This window comes from Plecotus auritus (genome assembly GCF_963455305.1).
Source record: "Plecotus auritus genome assembly, chromosome: 1".
NCBI classification, from domain to species: domain Eukaryota; kingdom Metazoa; phylum Chordata; class Mammalia; order Chiroptera; family Vespertilionidae; genus Plecotus; species Plecotus auritus.
Window position 1 is genome coordinate 72,246,727 of NC_137770.1, and position 15,843 is coordinate 72,262,569.

The 15,843-nt window shown below is 40.7% G+C and overlaps 1 protein-coding gene across 1 annotated transcript in view; it reads right to left on the bottom strand.

Moving 5' to 3' along the window:
• Positions 1-15,843, bottom strand: part of CHP1 (calcineurin like EF-hand protein 1) — a 43,216-nt gene that overhangs the window by 21,944 nt on the left and 5,429 nt on the right. The window contains exon 3 of the mRNA XM_080663525.1: positions 6,227-6,299. Within this exon, the coding sequence (XP_080519651.1) occupies positions 6,227-6,299 (73 nt within the window). The remainder of the gene's footprint in view (positions 1-6,226; positions 6,300-15,843) is intronic.

The window sequence follows — 15,843 nt, forward strand, 5'->3', positions numbered from 1 at the left end:
CAAAATGCTAAATTTCTTGATTTTGGTATGGGAAGGTCCTTGTTATAGGAAATACAAATTATGTGGCAAAATGTTAACTGGTAAATCTGGGTAATAAGTATATGAAGAAATATAAACTCAAGAAATCTGATTGCTGACTTTAAGATGTTTACTAACAGAGAGATAGAAGTTACTCTTCCACCCTCTTTGTACTAAATGCTAGTGTTTCTGTTTACCCGGGAGCCTTTAATACATTGTTCCTCTTGTGCAGTGGTCCGCAAACTCAGTAGTCCACAGAGCCAAATATCAACAGTACAACGATTGAAATTTCTTTTGAGAGCCAAATTTTTTAAATTTAAACTTCTTCTAATGCCACTTCTTCAAAATAGACTCGCCCAGGCCGTGGTATTTTGTGGAAGAGCCACACTCAAGGGGCCTAAGAGCCGCATGTGGCTCGCGAGCCGCAGTTTGCCGACCACGGCTCTTGTGGTTTAACATTTACAGGGCTTAATTCAACAAGCTCATCTCCAGCACATCTGATGGTGACAAAGGTAGAAATAGGAAACTGAGCACAAAGCTCTGGAACAATAATCTGGATTCTAATCTTCCTTGACCACTTAGGATAATATTTTTTATAGCAATGAATGAACCAGAAGAAGTCATTCATAATATAACTTGGTGCTTAAGATGGACCTACAGGGTAGTGTGCTTTATAAAATAAGTCAGACAGAGAAAGACAAATGCCATATGATTTTACTTATACGTGGAATCTAAAAAACAAAATAAACAAGTGGAACAGAAATAGATTCATAGATACAGAAAACTTTTTAAAAAAATATATTTATTGATTTCAGAGAGAAAGGGAGAAGGAGAGAGAGAGAAACATCAGTGATGAGAGAGAATCATTGGTTGGCTGCCTCCTGCACGCCCCCTACTGGGGATCGAGCCCGCAACCCAGGCATGTGCCCTTGGCTGGAATCGAACCTGGGACCCTTCAGTCCGCAGGCTGACGCTCTATCCACTGAGCCAAGCCAGCTAGGGCACAGAAAACTTTTTGACATACAAATTAAGAAGTACAAATTGATAGTTACAGAATAGTCCTGGGTTATATAAACTACATCATAGGGAATATAGTCAATAATATTGTGGTAACTATATATGGTGTCAGATGGATACTAGATTTATTGGGGTAATCACTTTGTAAGTTATATAAATGTCTAATCACTGGGTTATACATCTGAAACTAATATAATATTGTATACCAACTATAACTGAAAATTTAAAAATTATCTTAACAAACACACACTGATACCACCTCAATTCAAGTTGAAAAAACATGTTTTGATAAAGCTAAATAAAATTTTAAACTGTAATAAAAATTAAAATTAAAAAAATGGGCAAAGGACTTGAATAGGTATTTCTCCAAATAAAATATACAAACAGAGCACTGCTATGGAAAGAAACTGAACGATCTACCTGGGCAAAACTTCAACTAAGTGTGGGAGGTTGGCCACCCAGAAACACAATCCTTTTATTTGGGGAAGTGGGTTGCAAATCTGTCCCCTTGCTCCCCGACTACATACCCTAGAGCAGGGGTGGGCAAACTTTTTGACTCGAGGGCCACAATGGGTTCTTAAACTGGACCGGAGGGCCGGAACAAAAGCATGGATGGAGTGTTTGTGTGAACTAATATAAATTCAAAGTAAAGGAGCGGAGGGGAGAGCAAGAGAACCAGATAGAACAGCTGGATCCGGCCCGCCGGGCCGTAGTTTGCCCAAGGCTGCCCTAGAGTGAGGCCTATCAACTTAATGGTCCTTCTCAGAGTACAGAAGGGAAAGATCTGTAGAGAAACAAACCCATAACAGTTTTCTACAGTAATCCAGCCAGGCCTTTTCATAAATCTGAATGGACAACCAAGGCTCACCAGGAGCCTTGGAAAATTACTAGCACAAAAGAGTAGAATTAAGATGAATAGAAAGAATAATTCAGGGAATCAAAGAATTATTAGAATGAAAGAATTATTAGAATGAAAGATTCTAATAAGTAACCCAATAGACATTTGTTAAGTTTTGCAACTGTAAAACAGAAATAGGCTACTGTGAAAGAGCAGAGGACAGAGAACAAAAGATTCTTAGAAATTAAAAATATGAGTGTGGACTATAAAAGTTCATAAAAGGACTAAAAAATAGATTCAAGGATATCTTTCAGGAAGCAAAGGAAAAAGTCAAACAACCAGAAAACATGAAAGAAAAGCCAAATCATCATAATCCAATAGAGAAATGCCATAAAGATTAATAAAAAGGAAAAAAAAAAAAGGAGAAGAATGGAAATACTCAAAGACACAATAGAAGAAAACTTCCCAGAAAAGATGAAAACTTCCCAGGAAAGGACATATTTTTAGATTGTGAAGGTTCTCCTACTACTGAGCAATGAATAAAAGAAAATAACCCACAACAAGGTGCATCATTGTGAAATTTCAAAACATCAACAGGAGATATCTAAAGCTTTGAGAAGAAAAAAAAAGACTATCTACCAAAAGAATGAGAATTAGATCAGCATCATGGTTCTCATCTGTGATACCACTGTGCTTGTGCTTGTCCAAAATGTTGAAATCATCTGTCCTCTGGTTAAAGTCAAACAAGAAAATGAATCTCAAAAAGGCTTAGTGTGTAAGTAGATAAATGGCTACCATTCAGGACACTATCTCCTAAAATTTACAGGTAATAATTAAGCAATATGTAACAACACAATTCCCAGTAATAACTTCACTGCAGAGTTTAGCTGGTCTATATTGAAACCCCTATAGTCAACTTAACATGTAGGCTTTAATATCCAGGAACATTTTTCATCAAGGTATTATTTTAGAAAAAGTATTATCTGACAAAGACCCAATATTAAAATTGTTCAATGTAAAGGATATCTTAAAAGTAAACTTTTATTGAAGTATAACATACGTATTGAAAAGAGCACAAATCATAAGCATTCAACATGATGAATTTTCATGGTGAAGATTGTAACCGGCACCCAAATCAAGAAACATTAATATTACCAGTACTCAGATGCTCCCTTTGTCTCTACCTGTTACCCTCCACAAAGGATAATCATTATTTTAACTTCTAAGACCATGGACTAGATCAGCACAGAGGGTATTTAAACAAAGAAACCATCTTTTTTAAAACAAACAAACAATTTTTATTGATTTTAGAGAGAAAGGGAAAAGAGAGAGAAACATCAATGATGAGAGAATCACTGATCACCTGCCTCTGGCACAACCCCTACCAGGGACTGAGCCCACAACCCAGGCATGTGCCCTTGACCGGAATCAAACACAGGACCCATCAGTTCAAAGGCCAACGCTCTATCCATTGAGCCAAACCGGCTATGGCAAGAAAATATCTTTATATTCAGATGCTGACTGAGCTCTCTCTTGATCTTTCCTACAAAAGATCATTTCAGAATCTCTTACCAGACCCCACTGCCTTTTCAGAAAGACCAATTTCAATAGCAGTGGTGTATTTCACCCAATATAATGGCATCTGAAGAAAGTAAGATTTGTGAGGTTACAGTGTATATTTATATCCCATGAAATACCAATCTGAGGTGCTCGGGCCGACACTCCAACCATTGAGCGACGCTGTCCAGGGTGACTCAGAACTAATGTGAATCTATATCTTAGTGGTTAAATCTAAATTTATGAGGAAGATGTAATCCCAAGTGAATTATTCAAGTATTAGAGATGAATGGAAAAAAAGTAGAGATTTCTAGTCCGGTTTATTTTTCAAGTGCAAATTTATATAGTCTCTTCAACAAATGGTAATGAGCCAGGTGGACACCCACCCACAAAAAAATGTTTCACTCTTACCTCACACCATATATATAAAGTACATATTTTTGTGTGTATATATAAAATAAGTCAAAATGAATCAGAGTTAAATATAAGTCAAAATGAATCACAGTTAAATATAAGAAACTATAAAACTCTTAGAAGACAACAGAGGGGTAAAATCTTCATGACCTTAGATATTGCAATGATTTCTTAGATATGACACCAAAAGCACATGCACCAAAAGAAAAATCAGATAAACTGGACTCATCAAAATTTAAAACTTTTGTGCTTCAAAGAACATTATAAAGAGTGAAAAGATAATCCACACAGAGAAAATATTTGCAAATCATGTATCTGAAAAGGTTCTAATATCTATAAAAAGAACTCCTGCAACTCAACAACAAAAAGATAAACAATTCAATTAAACAACAGGCAAAGGACATACATAGGAATTTCTCCAAAGAAGATATACAAATGATCAACCAGCACATGAAAAGATGCTCAACATCATTAGCCACTAGGGAAATAAAAATCAAAACCACAGGGGAGAGATCAACCAAAGGACTTACATGCATGCATATAAAACTAACCAATGGACACAGAAAACAGGGGGGTGAGGGCATGAGTGTGTGGAGGGGGGGCTATAGGGGGGTAAGGACACATATGTAACACCTTAATCAATAAAGAAATTTAAAAGAAAATCAAAACCACAATGATATACCACTCACACAATGATATACCACTCACACAATCGACATAATAAGCATTGGTGAAGATGTAGAGAAGTTTGAACCCACATACATTGCTGGTGGAAATGTAAAATGGTACAGCTGCTTGGGAAACAGTTTGGCAGTTCCTTAGTAAATTAGGCATAAAATTACCATAGACGTAAATTCTACTCCTAGGGATATGCCCAAAAGAATGAAAACATATGCCCACACCAAAATGTTCATATTACTACTACTCATAATAGCTAGCCTAAAGGTGTACACAACCCACATGTCCACCAAATGATGAATGAATAAACAAAATGTGATATATACATACAATACAATATTAGTCAGCCATAAAAAGGAATGAAGTACTGACACATGCTATAATATGGAAGAACTTTGAAAACATCATGTTAATTGAAAGAAGTCAATTACAAAAGGCCACATACTGTATGATTCCATATATTATATAAAATGTCCAGAGAGAGGAAGAAAGTAGATTAGTGGTTGCCAGAGGAATGGGAACTAGACTGCTTAATAGGTAAGGGGTGTCCATCTGTGATGAAAATGTTCTAGAACTAGATAGTGGTTATGGTTACACAACATTGTGAACATACTTAATGCCACTGGATTGTACATTTTAGAATGGTAAATTTTATATGTATTTTGCCTCAATTAAGAAAAAGCACCTAGTGAGGTCTTTGCACATGGTAGGTATTCCATAGTCATTGATTTTAATGACTGTGCAGCATGGTTTTGGTCAATCCCAGCTTCTAGTAAAGGCAGATTTTACCTTGAACAAACATAGCCCTAGGGATTTACTGAATTCTCTAGCTCTTCTGCCTGAGGATATGTACAAAGGCTTAGCAACTATATTCCTTCCCCTTTTATGCTACATCCCACATCCATATGAGAAGCCTTCCAAAGAAGTACTAAACTGCTTTCTGCCAGCCACCAGAAAGGCAAGCAGCTTCATTCTATACAGTCAATCAAAACTGAGGAACAACAGTAACAAAAGGTTGTACTGTACTGAGAGTTAGGTTGGGAGGTGGTGGTAAGGAGGTATTTTTTTCATTTGACTCTGATAAGACAATTACAAATATGAAATGATACACATCACATTACTCTGAGTTACTCTAGACCAGTGGCACTTTTGACATTTAGGGCAGAATAATTATTCGTTGTGGGAGGATGTCTTGTGCACTGTAGGATGTTTAACAGCATTCCTGGACTCCACCCACTAGACAAGAGCAGCATTTCTCAGTCATGACAATTAAAAATGTCTCCAGACATTTTGCCACCCAAGGGCAAAACAGCTCTCAGTTGAGAATCACTGCCCATTATGGGTTGTATTGGGAAATACAAAACAAACTGACCAACTTGGATTGCTATGGGTCAACCTCATAAAGCCAATATTTTTTGGGAAAGGACTGTGGGAAAACTCAAGCAGAGAGAGCTGAAATTCTCAAATGTACATACATTCTTAGGACCACAACAATGGCCACCCAAACTAAGAGGAGTTGGAGTAAAGCAGCAAGCACCTAGAGATAAATGTAATGCTGGTGTTCTGCTTATTTAACTCCCTTTTGGATCAATGATGCTCAAAGACAACTGAAGAAATGGTCCCTGCTCTGCATGCTAGATGCCTATCTCGGGATAAAAACATTTATTCAGACATTGCCAGAAAATAAAGAAAGGAACTGCCTACCTGAGAGTCCCATTCTCGCCTTTGTCCAGGCTGGTGAACCGGCTGTAGAGGCGGGTGATCTGACTGTGGGAAACTAAAGAACACAAAATTAGTCCCAGTTGGAGAAGTTGCCCTCCACTCAAACAGCATTCCTGTGGCCCTTTGGAAGCCAGTTGACCCTTTGATCTGAGCCCACCACTGAATGCTTCAAAGTGAACAAAATGGGGAGATGTCTCAACTCTAACTCATCTCTAGAGTGTCAAAGGAAAAAATTTAACAGCTAAAAAAATGAAAGGAATTAGTATGCAAACTAAATCAAGAGCAATCAAAATAGACTCTTGGGAATAAAATCTAAAACTATGTGTTAAATGGAAGGTAGTTAAGACTTAACACAAAACCAATTTTAGTTGAAAAGGAAATTGTGAAATTTTCCTTTCAGTCCTCTAACTTATAAGCTATGAAAATGCATACTTTGATTAAAAACACATACTTATTAATCAGTTTGAGGTTTCAGGCTGGCACTGTAGGGCAGGGAACTTGTACTGAATTTAAGGCTGGGCACTCAAACAGATTTTATTTTTTGTTAATCCTCACCTGAGGATATTTTTCCCATTGATTTTTAGAGAGAGTAGAAGAGAGGGAGAGAGAAACATTGATGTGAGAGAGATTCATTGACTGGTTGGTTGCCTCCCTCACTCAGATGGAGGCAGGGATCTAACTTGCCCCAGACCAGGAATGGAACCCAAGACCCTTCAGTGCAAGGGCCGATGCTCTAGCTGCTATAGGCAGTTAGCCATGAGCAGAGCAAGGACAAGGGGCCAGGTACAGAAGGTCACCAGGATGGAAAGCCCCAGGTGCCTAGCAATGGACAAATGTAGGATAGGACCTTGTCCCCAGGTGACTTTTTCTCCCCTAGCAATTGCTGGTCATGAGGTTTGGACCCCCTGACCTTTCCTCCTTAGAGATAACATCTAGGCTTCAGTTGTATTTCAATTCTAGGCCCAGATAAGCAACAAAACTAGCCACAGCTGACCACAGGACCAACTGCATTGAATAATGACCCCTGCCCTGGTGCCGGCCAATCAATCAGTGGAGACCACAAACCTGAAAGGACACCTTGCTTTTTCCTTCCCTCTCCATTTCCCTTTTCCTTCCTCCTCCCCAGGGACGTTACCATTAGCTTCCTCACTCCCAAGTTCCAAGGACCCTTCCTTTACCTCTATAACTTGTTTTCTAAGCCCATTTCTTCTAGGAATTACTTCTTCTACCTTTGTAATTTACCAAATAAATGTTCTCTTACAGTTTGGGTCTTGGCTCTGAATTCTTTCCTAACCAGAACCCAAGTACCGAGGTTGCTGACCCCCACCAGTCAGACACATGGTGCCGTTTCTACCACCTAAAACATAACCAATAAGCAACACTGGCCAGGGCAAACAGATTTTATCTTTAAAATCTGGTTCACCCCTGCACCAAGCATTAGTGGCTTTACCATTTCCCTCAGTAAAAGAACACCAGAGCCTTGGATCAGCCTCTTTTCTGTGATTGCATGATCTCCACTGAGTTCTCAGTATAGGTGTTAGGGGCAGAAATAGAATATTGGGAACTAGCTATGGTTATAAGAAACATTAATCATGCTCTGTTAACCTTGACCTGGCCTAGTTGCTCCAACAATAGAGTCCCTCCCCAGCCCGAATAGCCTACTTCCCCATGCCTGTAATAATACCCATTTTGCATACCCATTATTTTTTTAAAATATATTTTTATTGATTTCAGAGATGGGAGAGGGAGAGAAACATCAATGATGAAAATTATTGATCGGCTGCCTCCTGCATGCCCCACACTGGGGATCGAGCCCACAATCCAGGCATGTGCCATGACCAGAAATCGAACTATGACCTCCTGGTTCATAGGTTGATGCTCAACCACTAAGCCATGCTGGCCAGGTTGCATACCCATTCTTATTCCTTTCGCCTACTTCCCCATGTAATCTTTGCCCTACCCAATATAAGCAGCTGGCTTGAGGGTGGGAGGTGGGGTCGAGCAGATTTTCGTGGATGACCTACCTGCTGCTCTCCCATACTGCTGACATTATTGGAATAAAAGCTCATATATGATATAACCCTGTCTCTGCCTAATTGACTCAAGTAGTGACAGGCAGCCTGGACCCATTGGTTGTCCAGTTTCAAAGGAATGGGCTCCAAGAAAACAAATTAGGCAATTTGTAAAACTGGCATGTTATCATCAGCTGACATTTACAAAGAACCTATTTTGCTCATCATTTGAGAATAACCCAGGCATAAACTGATAAGTAAAATGAGGTAATAAAAAAATGATAAAAGGAATTTCTGGGAAATAGTCTCCTGGCAGACTGGAGGTAGAAGGGGAAAAAGTTATCAAAAGAAAAAAGACAGCCAAAGAGGGTGTAGCAAGTGTGGACTTTATCCCAGGCTATTTTCCAGGGTTTAAAGGAGAGGCTGAAAGAGTTGTGATAGTTGTCCTCCTCACCTCTGCTCTAGAAACAAAAATTTACTTGCAGTTTTAGAAACAATAGGACAAAAGTAAACAGGGGCACAGCAGGAAAAGCAGGAAGTGAGTGGTCCAAAGCTAGGCTGGGAGGACACACTAGGTGCAGCTGTGAATGCTTCAGCATCAGGTTTCATCCCCAAACTAGGCTCTGTTCTGTTCTCTAAGGAGAGCAGAGGAGGCGGAATTACCTACCCCCAGCCAGGGCAAAGCCAGTGGGATTTCAGGCACTGAGGAAGCATTGTGGACCTTTCTGCCAACCAGGCAGATGTGAACAGCTTGGTGTAAACAGTACACTCTTGGGAGAAGCAGGTTGACAGAATGATTCTGTTCATGGCACCAAAGCTTACCAGTGAGGGGTGCATGAACAGGAGGACTGTGGAGTGAACTATGGTAGGCAGTTAGACAGACATGAGCAGAGCGAGGACAATGGGCTAGACCAGTGGTCGGCAAACTCATTAGTCAACAGAGCCAAATATCAACAGTACAACGATTGAAATTTCTTTTGAGAGCCAAATTTTTTTAACTTAAACTTCTTCTAACGCCACTTCTTCAAAATAGACTCACCCAGGCCGTGGTATTTTGTGGAAGAGCCACACTCAAGGGGCCAAAGAGCCGCATGTGGCTCGCGAGCCGCAGTTTGCCGACCACGGGGCTAGGTACAAAAGGTCATCAGAGTGGAAGGCTGATGGTGCCTGGCAAAGGACAAAATGTAGGGTGGGACCTTGCCACCAGGGTGACCTTTCCTCCCCTAGCATATCACTGGTCATGCAGTTTGGACCCCCTGACCTTTCCTCCCTATGTCAGTGGTCGGCAAACTCATTAGTCAACAGAGCCGCAGTTTGCCAACCACTGCCCTAGAGATAACATCTAGGCTTTAGTTGTATTTCAGCTCTAGGGCCTAGAAGAGCAACCAAACCAACCACAGCTGACCACAGGACCAACTGCATTGAATAATGACTCCATGCCCTGGTGCCAGCCAATCAATCAGTGGAGACCACAAACCTGAAAGGACACACCTGGAAAACTGCTGAATACTCTTTTGAGATCTTCTCCTGGGACCTCCCCTAACATTTCCACCCTTAAAACCCTTAGGATCGAGGACACAGAGGACCTAGCGCACTTTCCCTCCTGGGACCATGTGCAGCCTTTTCCCTTCCCCTTCTCTGTCCCCCAGGTGCATTACCATTACCTTCCTCACTCCCAAGTTCCAAGGGCCCTTCCTTTACCTCTATAACTTGTTTCCTAAGCCCATTTCTTCTAGGAATTACTTCTTCTACCGCTGTAATTTACCAAATAAATGTTCTCTTACAGTTTGGATCTTGGCTCTCAATTCTTTCCTAGCCAGAACCCAAGTACCGAAGTTGCTGAACCCAGGTCCAGTCTGACCCCCATGGGTCTAACAGCCAGTGCTGTTCCAGCCGCCTACAACAGAATTAACGGAGTCCATGAGAATGCCTGGCAAAGTGTCTGGCACATGGTAAGCACTCCAAGTTATTATAATCATCCTTACATTATGAGCCTGAAGGTACAGTTTTATTGTTACACTAGTTAATCTCCACCTTTCTCCTGACTCTGCCAGCCACAGCCATATTCTTCAGGAGGCTGAGGAGTTTACCCTAGCATTGGTCTCAGACCTCAAAGGCTGCTCTAAAACTCAAGTTCCTTTTAGTTTAACAAAATTAGTTAATGACTAACTTTCCTAAAAGATTTTTTGAGAAAGCCAAATTTGTTCACAATCTCAACAACACTGTTTTAATTTCTTCATATATCATCTAATATCAGTTACTTGTATACTTTACCTAGTTCTGATAGCTTACTTTTCATTTATTAATTCATAATTTACCTATACTGCTTTGGAGTCCTTTTTAATAATTGCATAATATTTAGTCCACTGGATCACATTTTAGTAGAGTATTATATATTTCAGGTTACTTTTCTTTAACAAGGAAAACATTCAAATTGAAAAGTCTCCATAACTACTCAGTTCCCTGTCTTCCTTGCCAGAGGCAAACACTATTACCGGTTACTTGGGAATCCTTCTACAAATTCCACATGTGTATATACAAGCAATTGTATAATGATTTATACAATTTTTAAATGGGAAGCAATGTTATCATCTAGTCCAACCCCTTCAACTAATAAATGAACCATCAGATATCCTTCTAATACAGATCACTATCTGAAAGAACTGGGCACTTGCCCTGGCCGGTGTGGCTCAGCGGTTAGAGCATAGGCCTGTGCACCAAAGGGTCAACCAATAGATGTCTCTCTCACATCTTCTCACATCTATGTCTCTCCCTCCCTCCCTCCTATTCTATCTAAAATCAATGAAAAATATTCTTGGGTGAGAACTGACAACAACAACAAAGACCTGGCACTGAAACCTCTTAGTATGATTTTTTAAATGCCCTTAAGTAAGTACCACTATGGCACTTACACCCATATTTCAGACTAAAAGATCAGTTTATGGCTGCTAGAGTTCATAATTTACCAATGTGTCAAACATGTAAATAAGTAGCCAGAACCCCACAAAACTGCTATCTTCCAGGACAAACTGGGCTATATGGAAATCAGTTAAGAAATGTACAACCAAATGTTATTTAATACATCTCAGTGTTATAAAGATATTGTTACAAAGGGCTTTTATAAGGAGGAGGAGGAGGAAGAGGAGAACATCAGGATGAGAGGAGGAGAAGAACGGGTGGGAAGAAGGAGAGTAAAAAGAAGGAGAAGGAGAAATGAGAAAAAAAAAAAACAGAGGGGAGGGAAGCAAAAAAGGAGGGAGGACTTTAAAGCTTTAATTTAGGTGTGAAATCCACCATGACCAAGAATATAAAGCAATCTTCAAGGCATAGTGCTCAGAGCAACTCCAAGAAGCAGAAAGGTCTTGGAACTACCACAAATGAAGGCAGGACAAGTTTCCAGTAAACTATTCTCACCACGAGGCACTAAACTAGCAGGCCGGACAGGTACCCCAAACTTGCACAAGTCTGGTAACTCAAAGGAAGTCTCAGAAGTTGCCAATTACTCTCAGAAAATGCTGTGCACATGGACGTCTTTAATGAAGCTATATTTTTCTCCAAAGATGGGCAAATAATTACTTTATATTGTTGAAAGATTACTTAGAAGACCCTGCTAATATTCCATACCTTTTTTCTATCATCACTGCCAAAAAAAAAAAAAAAAGCATTTGCAGGAGTTTTAATTCATTACTTTATTTTGAAGAAAAAGTTATCATATACTTTGGGAAGCTTATGGTGAACATGCTCCAACTCAAGATACTTGTGAACGCTGGTTTAAGTGCTTTAAAAGTGATGATTTTGATGTGAAAGACAAAGAACATCCAGGTCAACCAAAAAAGTTGTAAGACCAACAATTACAAGCACTATTGGATGAAGATGCGTGTCAAACTCAAAAACAACTTGCAGAAAGATTAAATGTTGCTGAGCAAACAATTTCCGATCGCTTACAAGCAATGGGAAAGACTTTAAAGGAAGGAAAATGGGTGGCACATCAATTGAACTTAAGACAAATGGAAAACCAAAAAGTCATCAGTAAAATGTTGCTTCAACGGCATGAAAGTCTTTTTTGCATCGAATTGTGACTGGAGATAAAAAGTGGATTTATTTTGAGAATCCTAAATGCACAAAAACATGGGTTGATCCAGGTCAACCATCAACATCGACTGCAAATTGCTTCGGAAAGAAGACAATGCTCTGTGTTTGATGGAATCAAAAAGGTGTGGTGTATTATGAGCTTCTAAAACCAGGTGAAACCGTTAATACAGATTGCTACCGACAACAAATAATCAATTTGAACCACGCTTTGATTGTGAAATGACCAGAATGTGCCAGAAGACACGGCAAAGTAATTTTGCTTCATGATAATGCACTATCACACACTTCAAAGCCAGTTAAAGACACGTTAAAAGATCTTGCCTGGGAAGTATTAACCCACCCACTATATTCACCAGACCTTGCTCCTACAGATTACCACTTGTTCTGATCAATGGCACACGCACTTTCTGAGCAGCACTTCAAAACGTACGAAGTGGAAAACTGGGTCTCTGAATGGTTTGCCTCAAAATAAGAAAAGCTCTATTGGGCCGAAACCGGTTTGGCTCAGTGGGTAGAGCGTCAGCCTGCGGACTGAAAGGTCCCAGGTTCGATTCCGGTCAAGGGCATGTACCTTGGTTGCAGGCACGTCCCCAGTAGGGGGTGTGCAGGAGGCAGCTGATCGATGTTTCTCTCTCATCGATGTTTCTAACTCTCTATCCCTCTCCCTTCCTCTCTGTAAAAAATCAATAAAATATGTTAAAAAAAAAAAAAAAAAAGAAAAGCTCTATTGGAACGTTATCCACAAATTACCCGAAAGATGGGGGAAATGTGTAGCTAGTGATGGACATTACTTTAAATAAAGCACTTTTTAAAAAAATATATATTTTATTGATATTTTACAGAGAGGAAGGGAGAGGCACAGAGAGTTAGAAACATCGATGAGAGAGAAACATCGATCAGCTGCCTCCTGCACACCTCCCACTGGAGATGTGCCCGCAACCAAGGTACATGCCCTTGACCGGAATCAAACCCGGGACCCTTCAGTCCGCAGGCTGACACTCTATCCACTGAGCCAAACCGGTTTCGGTAATAAAGCACTTTTGATGTTTCTCCTGAAATTATCATGTTTTCTTTGATTACAAAATCTGCCATTATTAACCAGTACACCTAGTAATCCCAAACCAGCTACAGGTGCTAAGTTATACCATCTACATTTCCATTTCTATTAAAGTCAGAAGACAGAAGAGTCTCCTAGTGACAGAACCTTCAGGGACTATGGCATGACAGGTGAGGGCCACGAAAGGGTCTTGCATTAGAAAGTAGTAGCATCTGCAGCCTGAAGTTGAACTTCCACTTATATTCTAGCCTAAGAAGTCATTCTCAAGCAATTCCCTTTCCCAGGTTTGTGTTCTTTGTTGCAACTATCCAGAAACCCATACTAGTTCTATCACTACACCCATCAAACATACACAAACCTCAACTTACTTCCTAAGCCTGTTCAACACTTTCCCCATACCAATGACACATCAGAAGCTAGGGACTAAAAAGAAATGAGCCCTAACTGGTTTGGCTCAGTGGATAGAGCACTGGCCCTGCAGACTGGTGTCAAGGGCAGGACCTTGGTTGCAGTGTGGGAGGCAACCAATCGATGTGTCTCTCTCACAATGACGTTTCTGTCTCCCTCCACTCTCTCTAGAAATCAATGAAAAAATATCCTTGGGTAAGAATGAACAGACACACACAAAAAGAAGAATCGAATCTATTCATTAGCACTCAGTTGGCATAAATTAATTTTCACAGATTAAATGGCTATTTTTTCTTGTAGATGTATGTATTCTGATATTCAGGCTTTGTATTAATATCCTCTACTTCTTATTTATACAATTTGTCTTAAGTGATTTTGGAATTCAATTTTTTCCTTACTTGAATCTAATTGTTTTCCCTTTTTATTTTGTTTCTATATTAATTTCAGGCGTATAGCATAGTGATTAAACAATCATATACTTTACAAAATATTCCCATTGATATTTCAATTACCCAACTGGCACCCTACATAGTTATTACAATATTATTGACTATGTTCCCCATGCTGTACTTTATATCCCCGTGACTATTTTGTAACTACCAATTTGTATTTCTTAATCCCTTCGCCTTTTTCACCCAGCCCCACAACCCCTTCCCTCTCTGGCAACCATTAGTTTGTTCTCTGTATCTATGAGTCTGTTTCTATTTGGTTTTTCATTTATTTTGCCCTTTAGACTCCACACATAAGTGAAATCATATGGTATTTGTGTTTCTCTGACTTATTTCACTTAGCAGCATAATTCCCTCTAGGTCCATCCATGTTGTAGAGCAAATGGTAAGAGTTCATTCTTTTTTTATGGCTGAGGAATATTCCATCATATCTATACTAATAAAAGCCTAGGTGGCCCTCGCACACGACGTCGTCACAAGATGACCACATGCACAGCAGAGGCGGGGCCCAGCAGCCGCCCTGCACGATGAGGCCTGGGGGTCCCGCAGCCCAGAGGAGGCCGGTCCCAGCATCTCCGCCACCTCGTGCAGAGGAGGCGAGTCCCAGCGGAGGAGGTGGCTCGCGGCAGGGGAGGGCAGTTGTGGGTGACCGGGCCGGCAGGGGAGCAGTTAGGCGTCATCAGGCCAGCAGGGAGCGGTTAGGGGGCAATCAGGCTGGCAGGCACAAGTGGTTAGGGGCAATCAGGCAGGCAGGCAGGCAGGTGAGCGTTTAGGAGTGCCAGCGGTCCTGGATTGTGAGAGGGATGTGTCCGACTGCCAGTTTAGGCTCAATCCTGCGGGATCAGCCCTAAACCGGCAGTCGGACATCCCCCAAGGGGTCCTAGATTGGAGAGGGTGCAGGCCAGGCTGAGGGACTCCCCCCACCCCCGTACACCGGGCCACTAGTATATATATATATTAGAGGTCCGATGCATGAAATTCATGCAAGAGGCTCGGCCCTCGCAGCCCCGACTTTGTCCAGAAGGTTGTTTAGCTGTCCAGTCAAATTAGCCTATTATACTTTTATTTTACACACACACACACACACACACACACACACACCCCACCACCACCACTTTTGTTGTTGTTAATCCTCACCCGAGGATATTTTTTCCATTGATTTTTTTGAGAGTGGGAGTGAGGGAGGGGGAAGAGAAACACTGATGTGACAAAGACACATTGATTGGTTGCCTCTGCAGGTGCTCTGACCAAGGCCAGGGATCAAACGTGCAACCTATGTACATGCCTTGACAGGGAATCGAACCAGAGACCCTTTGGTGCACAGGCCAACACTCTAACCACTGAGCAACATAAGCCAGAGCTGTACCACAACTTTTTTTTTTTTTTTTTTTGTGGTGAAAACGAGACTTTTAATATGTTCTGGAGAGGTGTCCGTCGGTTGTACAGGCATCTGTACCAAAACTTTTTTTATCCACTGCTCAATTGATGGACACAGGTTGCATATTTTGGCTATCCTATATAATAAAGATGAAATACGCAAATTGACTGTAACTCCGCAACAAAGATGGTGGCACCCACAGC